The sequence below is a fragment of the Salvelinus namaycush genome, chromosome 2 (genome assembly GCF_016432855.1).
Source record: "Salvelinus namaycush isolate Seneca chromosome 2, SaNama_1.0, whole genome shotgun sequence".
In the NCBI taxonomy this organism is placed as follows: domain Eukaryota; kingdom Metazoa; phylum Chordata; class Actinopteri; order Salmoniformes; family Salmonidae; genus Salvelinus; species Salvelinus namaycush.
Window position 1 is genome coordinate 1,679,649 of NC_052308.1, and position 8,131 is coordinate 1,687,779.

Below are 8,131 nucleotides of genomic sequence, written 5' to 3' on the forward strand. Positions count from 1 at the left end.
TAGAGAGCGTACAATTGGCAAGCTGACTGCAGGAATGTCCACCAGAGCTGTTGCCAGAGAATTTCCTTTCTCGACCATAAGCCTCCTCCAACATCGTTTTTGAGAATTTGACAGTATAGCCAAACGGCCTCTCAACCTCATGTGTGGGAGAGCGGTTTCCTGATGTCAAAGTTGTGTTCCAATTCCTGCCCATATCCAGCAACTTCAGACAGCCATTGAAAAGATTAGGACAACATTCCACAGGCCACAATCGACAGCCTGATCAACTCTATGTGAAGGAGATGTCGCGCTGCTTGAGCCAAACGGTGGTAACACCAGATACTGACTGGTTTTCTGATCCACGCCCCTACCTTTTCTTTAAGGTACATGTGACCAACAGATGCATATCTGTATTCCCAGTCATGTGAAATCCATAGATTAGGGCCTAATTTATTTATTTCAATTGGCTGATTTCTTTATATGAACTGTAACTCAGTACAATATTTGAAATTGTTGAATGTTGTGTTTATATTTTTGTTCAGTATATCTTTAAGCCTTTGTCTGGGGAAAAATGTCATCCATAACTGTTATAGGGGTCGATTGTTCTCCCCCGGCTAACCTTTGTGCACTCGATGAGGAAACCAGTTTTTATTTTACTAAAATCAGAAGTTATTATCCTGGGTGACCTAAATTATGATTGAGAAATGCAGGCTTCAGACAATCTAAAAAACATGTTTAATTATCTAAACCTAACCCAGCTGGTGACTAAGCCTACATGGCCCAACCCGAAAGATCCTTCAAAGTCAACTCTGATTGTTCTTATTTTAACCGATACACCAGATAAATATGTTTCTACTGGTGTCTTCACTCAAGACAGTGACTATTGCCCAGTTGTATGCATTACAGATGTGAGAATACAAAAATCTAAAAGAAGCTTTAAAAAAACTTCAGTGAGCAGGCTTCTTTTTTTTTTTTTTTTTTTACACAATCTTTATTTTAGTGACCTTGATTGTATTTCAGCTAATCCCTGAACATGATTTAGCTTTGAGCCTTTTTTTGTAGATGTCTTCAATACTATTGTAGATAATCATGCTACCTTTAAAAAAAAAGGGTTAAAGACAGATCAAATGCTTGGTACACTCCGGAATTATCATAAAAAGACATGATGCTTGGGTCAAGGCCAGGAACAGAAGCCTAGGCCCGGACTGGCAAGCTTTTCAGCAACTGAGGAATCATTATGTACAACAATAACAAAAACATATTCAGAAAGGCTAAATCTGATTATTATGTAACCACTCTTTCAGATTGTAATAGGAACCCGGCTACATGTAGACTATTTACAGAAAAACAAGTCCTGGATGCTTTGGTAGCAATAGACAACAACAAATCCACAGGAGCCTGACCAATTGGATCACAGTCTGCTTAAAGTGTGCAGCACCCATCATTGTTGGCTCAATAACCCACCATTTTTTTTATTTAACATTATTATCAGGAAATATTCAAAGAGTATAGACATCATCTCTTGTGCTGCCACTCCATAAGGACGGTGTCACGGCTGTTGAAGGAAGTGGACCAAGGTGCAGCGTGGTGAGCGTACATTTTCTTTTATTTAATCAAAATGACACCGAACAAAACAATAAACACTACAAAAACAAACCGTGAAGCTCAAAAATGATATATATATATACACATTTGCTGAAATTTCTAAAATCCTGTTGATCATGCTATTTTATTGAATAAGTTGTCCTCGATAGGCCTGAGCTCAGACACCTGATTGATGGGGTTAAGTCTGAATAAAGGTATAAAGGTGTACCACAGGGGTCGATCTTGGGACCTGTTCTCTTCACTATTTATATAAACACCATTGGTCTATCTATTAAAAATTGTATGTGGATATACAGTGCATTCGGAAAGTATTCAGACCCCTTGACCTTTTACACATTTTGTTATTTTACATCCTTGTTCTAAATTTTGTTTTTTCCCCTCGTCAATCTATACGCAATACCCCATAACGACAAAGTGAAAACAGGATTTTAGAAATTTCAGCAAATGTATATATACAGTGGGGAGAACATCATCCCATCTGGTTTGCGCTTAGTGGGACTATGATTCGTTTTCAACAGGACAACGACCCAACACACCTCCAGGCTGTGTAAGGGCTATTTGACTAAGGAGAGTGATGGAGTGCTGCATCAGATGACCTGGCCTCCACAATCACATGTCGGAACTCCTTCAAAACTGTTGGAAAAGCATTCCTCATTAAGCTGGTTGAGAGAATGCCAAGAGTGTACAAAGCTGTCATCAAGGCAAAGGGTGGCTACTTTGAAGAATATAAAATATATTTGTATTTGTTTAACACTTTTTGGGGTTACTACATGATTCTATGTGTTATTTCATAATTCTGATGTCTTCACTATTATTCTACAATGTAGAAAATAGTAAATAAAGAAAAACCCTTGAATGAGTTGGTGTGTCCAAACTTTTGACTGGTACTATATATATATATATCCTAACTGGCTATTTAGCCCCAGTGATCAGCTGCAGTCAGAATGAGTAAATACTACTGTCTGTTAGATAGATTATTAATGGTTGTTTAACCTTTGCCTTCTCTGTGTTAAACACATCCAGGTCAAACCAGACCTACTGTATCTTTACTATACAGGGTCAAACCTACAGGGATCATCTCTAGCCAGCTATCCTCTCAGTCTGTCCAACAGAGCTACAGCTTTTACAAGTTTGTTCACTTCCTACAGAGGAAATGCTGTCAAGCGGATTGTCAGATAGTCAAGTGAAGTCAACCAGATGTTGTAAGAACATCCCAGCATTTCTTATCTCACTTTATCCGACTGAAAAACCTACAAAGTAATAATACAAGTTCGCACGTCCCTTTTAGCAGCGTTTTCAGACTACTTGAGTAATTTGACTTGCGTTCATGACATCATGTTGCCAATAGAGTCACGACCAAGTCATCTATGATCATTGGTAATAATACATAAGTAATTACACAATACTTAAGTTTCCATCCAGTTATACAACAATTTATTTTCTGTGCTAACATGGATGCTGTTTTCTGTTAAACATAACTGGAGGAAGCAACAAAACAAACAGTACTATTCTACCAAATACGATGGAAACCTGGGACTATAAACACAACACCAAAGAAAGTTTGGAAATAGAATGTCCAACAGTATAAATAGAACACAACTAGTTCTAGAACCAAGGTGTTTCGGAACTGACTCAAGAATCCCCTTTGGGCCATGCCATTGACCTGTAACCATATCCTAAACAGAAAATGTCTATTTTCGAGCACAACTTAATACTGGCAATTCACATGTGTAACATTTCCCCCACACTGTGGGCGGTTTCCATCAACCTTTAGCTGCCACTGACGCATCATCCTTGCCTATTGAGTTTCGCTCTGAAGTTTTTCATTTCAAAGTCAAACCTTGCACGGCATGCTCACTCACCCACAGCCCAGCAGCCAGCTCTCAATCTTTCCTGCTGAGCATCCTGTGGAAACAGTAGATATAGAACAATCAGGGTGAGCATTAAGACAATTAACACTTAACACTTCGTACATTTTTTTTGCTCTGTTTTGTCACAAAGCTGTGATGCATCATGCAGAGGCCAGCCGCCCACATATTGTGACTTATAAATATACCAGACTAAACAGAGTTGTTGTTAAGGAATTTTAGCCCCCTGCCTGTTGTTGTTCAATAGATATTATACAGTAATGCATCAATGTCGCAGCGGTCTAAGGCACTGCATCTCAGTGCAAGAGGCGTCACTACAGTCCCTGGTTCGAATCCAGCCTGGATTACATCCGGCCGTGATTTGGAGTCCCATAGGGCAGCACACAATTGGCACAGCGTCGTCCGGGTTTGGCCGGGGTAGGCCGTCATTGTAAATAACTGACGTGCCTAGTTAAGTAAAGTTAACTTTTTTTTTTTTTAAATGTCACTCAAAATGTAAAACTCTTTATCAAACTACTAAAATAAGAAGTGACCATCTGAGAAGACATCATCCTCTGATGCAGACTGGTGTGGAACAGACGGGTGGATGGATGGAGGTCCCTGTGGATCTTGTTCTTTCAGGGTTGGCCACTGGCGACCGGTCTGGAACCAGGCCTGACGCCTGGTTGTAGAAGACGGCCTCTCCATCAGACGGGGGGGGGGGGGCTGCATGGGGTCAACAAAAAGAGACACTGTTTTACAATATGCATAACTCACTCAACAGCTCACCAATTAATTGAATAGCCTACTTCAATAACAATCAACTGGTAGAACCCAAACAATGAAGTTAGTATTATACAATTTCATCAATAGACTTATATTGATATAATACTAGACATTTCAAAACCATGACCAGCTTAATGACATGTTGAGTGAAGCTACTGGTGCCTACAGGGCATTTCAAGCAGGAACACATATTCCCTGATTAATAATCTAGTACAGTTGGTTTGAAGTGGTTGGAATAGTAAAGTATCACATGATTGGAATGAATAGTTGCTATTTCAAAAATAATTGACACCACACACTCACTCAAATCAATCTATAATTAGATAGAGTTTATTAATTCGACCAAAACAAGCACACATAAAACAAGCCATACATACACATTAGTTAAATCATATAGGATAACACAATAAAGTCTGGGACTTATTCCCTTGTGATTGTCATTCTACTCGATGTTGCCGGTCTATTAACCACCGGTCCTGGCAACCCATCATTACGCACACCTGCGCCCCATTTTGAGGCACACCTGGACTCCCATCACTCCCTGATTACTTCCCCTTTATCTAACACTCCGTTGTATCACTTGTTAGGTAGTATTGTTTCCTGTTTCTCCATGTTTAGACCCTACATCTGTTTTTGTATTCACACCAATGTTCGTTCTGATTAAACTCACCGACTGCACCTGTTTCCTGACTCCCTCTGTCTCCGTTACAGTGATCCTCTTCAGACAAGATGGCTAGGCAAGATCCACACGATTGTACACAGTATGGCCGCGTTATAACACAACATAAAAAACAAAGAAGAAGAACATCCATCTCATCATTGCAGTTAAGTCGTAGGTGACGTTCACATGGGCAAATATGACATCAAACATTTGTTTTCTGTATTTTTAAAGCTGCCCAGAGAAGACATTGTTATAATGGTCAGAGGCAACTCATTCCACTCTGAGGCTCCAGTATACGAGACAGTACCTTTCCCAGCATTACTCCTGAACCTGTATAAGCACACATTAGCAACACGTGTTCTGTTGCTGTGGTTGTGTGCATCCTTAACATGGGGAAAGTAACCAGTTAGATATCTGGGTGCAGAACCATAAATATACCTGTAAACCAAACCCAGTCTAATCTGGGACACCCTAATTAAACCAAACCCAGTATAATCTGGGACACCCTAATTAAACCAAACCCAATCTAATCTGGGACACCCTAATTAATCCAAACCCAGTCTAATCTGGGACACCCTAGCCTCAACAGGCAGCCAGTTGAGTTCCTGAACGCAGCTCCTGCCTATGTGAGTAGGTGGACTCACCTTCAATACTACTCTGATCATCTTATTCTGGGCTATCTGGAGCTTCGCCTTCAGAAAATTAGATAAGACCCCAAACCAGGAAGTACTAGAGTAGTCAAAATGGCATTGAATGAGGGCAGTGGCTAGCACTCTCATGGAGTCCTTATCAAGCAGCTTGGACTTTTTAGCCAAAACTTGGTGCTGGCATTAACCTTCCCTAGCACTTTAGTGGCCATGCTCACACCCCCAAGCTTCCATCATGGATGCTTCCCAGGTAGCTAACAGAGGTTTTAGTAGTCAGCACCTCACCCCCTAACTACACTCTGATTTCAGAGGACCTACACAATTTAGGTCTGGACCCAAAAAGAACTGCCTCAGTTTTCCCTACAGTAAGTGCAGAGATAGCTTATTATATCCAAGCCATTTGCTAATGTTAGTAAGCTCTGTGCTAAGAATGCTCTCCAACATAGTTTTACTTTTATGAGACACCAGAAGTGTAGAGTCATCCGCAATAAAGGAAAGGAGAGCAAGAACAGGCATCTTTCCTATTGTTTATATACAGTAAAAACCGTAGAGGCCCAGACACACTCCCCTGCAGAACGCCACCACTCATTGGTTTTGCCTGAGACAGTGAACCATTAACCTCTACCACTTGCTCCCTATCTGACAAGTAGGACTTTACCCAGCCTTCGAGGGATACTGCTTAACCCCAGTGCCTCCAGTTTGGAGATTAGGAGACAGTGGTTAACTGTATCAAAGACCATCTGTAGGTCAAGCAGTACCATTCCACACGGATTTCCCTCATCGATCTATTTCCTGATGAAGTCAGTCAAGTAAAGTAGACATGAATCAGTGGAGTATGTTTTTCTAAAACCCGACTGAAAATCAGACATTAGACCCTGTTTGTTAACATATTCATACATTTGCTCATGTACAACTCTCTCCAGGATATTTGATGTTATACTGAGGATAGATACAGGCCTGTAATTCCCAGGGTCAGATTTATCCTCTTCTTATACAGAGGAAAAGGGGGATACCTAGTCAGGTGTACAACTGAAAACCTCTGAATTAGAGAGGTGCGGGTTGAACTTTAGCTTGTTTCATGCCCTTAGGAAAGATGCATTGTTCAAGATAGAGATGAACGATATGCATAATACAAGGAAAAACAGAACAAAACATTGATAATCATCATAATAGTCACAAACTCACAAAATGCTTGCAATTATGTTAATGTTGACCAGAGCTGAAAAATCATAGCCTACATGACAATCACAGAAGTTCCCTCTGAGAAAAAAGAAAGTTATTATATTCTATAGCCTAACAACTGCCAATATTGGTAGAAATCTTTCAGTGCACATCGTCAGTCTAACGTAAAATGTTATAAAACTTTACTGCACTGCCTATTTGCTCAATCAAAAACAAGGACATATTTAGAAAACATGGTTGAAAAACAAACCGCATGCAGATGCTTACACCAAACTACAGTATTCAAGGACAAATGTAAAAATAAAAAAATAAAAAAGTCTTTTTTTTAAATAAGCAAATCTTTATTCCAAGCCTACCTTCACTGAAGCACCGCAGGTTTCAATTCTGGTTTCTCCCACTGCGCTCACCGGTCTCGAGTTGCATCTTGTTGTCAACATAGCACTGCATATTTCATCCAGGTTTTCTTCTGTTTTTCAGATGACAATTTACTGAAACGGTTCATCCTGGATAAACGTTTCAACCTTTATCATCACAACGCCTAGGCTACATGTTCGCGCCTCTCTTTCTCAACCAATGTGTATAATATATACATCATTGCTGTCAACTCCTCTGACTGTCTCTTTACGCGCAAATACAATACAAGGAAGGTAGAAAAGGAAGTTCGTGTGGTTTCAATTTAAGAAAAAAAAGAGCGTGTGAAACACTTGTGACACACATCCTCCCTGCGTAACAGACGCCAAAATACACTGTAGGCTAATAAAGAAGAGCTCACAGTATAGCCCCGTTTAAAACTGGTGCTAACTCGCGCCCTTTGTCCTGATAATTTCCACATTCTGATTGTACTTAATTAGATAGTGATTGGATCATATTGATCAGATTACGAAACGTACATGTTAACACAAGGTGTAAACGAGGCTAGTGATTGTGTCATGTGCACAATGTTATCTAGTATGTACTCTATCCCTCCAAGTTCTATTCCTTGAAATTACTAACAACTTGGCAAAAATATTTTTTATTATAGGGAATCTACAGGTAACTGCCAAAATAATGGAAACACTTGAGTAAATGATGGATAAAAAGTATGATTAGATAGTGATTGGATCATATTGATCAGATTACGAAACGTACATGTTAACACAAGGTGTAAACGAGGCTAGTGATTGTGTTATGTCCACAATGTTATCTAGTATGTACTCTATCCCTCCAAGTTCTATTCCTTGAAATTACTAACAACTTGGCAAAAATATTTTGTATTATAGGGAATCTACAGGTAACTGCCAAAATAATGGAAACACTTGAGTAAATGATGGATAAAAAGTATATTGAAAGCAGGTCCTTCCACACAAGTGTGCTTCCTGAGTTCATGATGCAATTAACATCCCATCATGCTTAGGGTCATGTATAAAAATGTGCAGGCCATTATT

General features: G+C 39.7%; 1 protein-coding gene across 3 annotated transcripts in view; it reads right to left on the reverse strand.

Annotated features, from left to right (window-relative positions):
* tespa1 (thymocyte expressed, positive selection associated 1) overlaps positions 1-7,805 on the reverse strand; it is an 18,814-nt gene extending 11,009 nt beyond the window's left edge. The window contains exons 1-4 of one of the 3 annotated variants that reach the window (XM_039006385.1): positions 7,064-7,805; positions 4,888-4,950; positions 3,986-4,157; positions 3,447-3,489 (exon numbers count right to left, since the gene is read on the reverse strand). In XM_039006385.1, coding sequence (XP_038862313.1) covers positions 3,447-3,489; positions 3,986-4,157; positions 4,888-4,950; positions 7,064-7,144 — 359 coding nt within the window. In that variant the 5' untranslated portion in view covers positions 7,145-7,805. Of the gene's footprint in view, positions 1-3,446; positions 3,795-3,985; positions 4,158-4,887; positions 4,951-7,063 lie in introns of those variants that run through there. The other 2 variants (XM_039006401.1, XM_039006393.1) reach the window with 2 other exon arrangements.
* Positions 7,806-8,131: the final 326 nt, after the last annotated feature.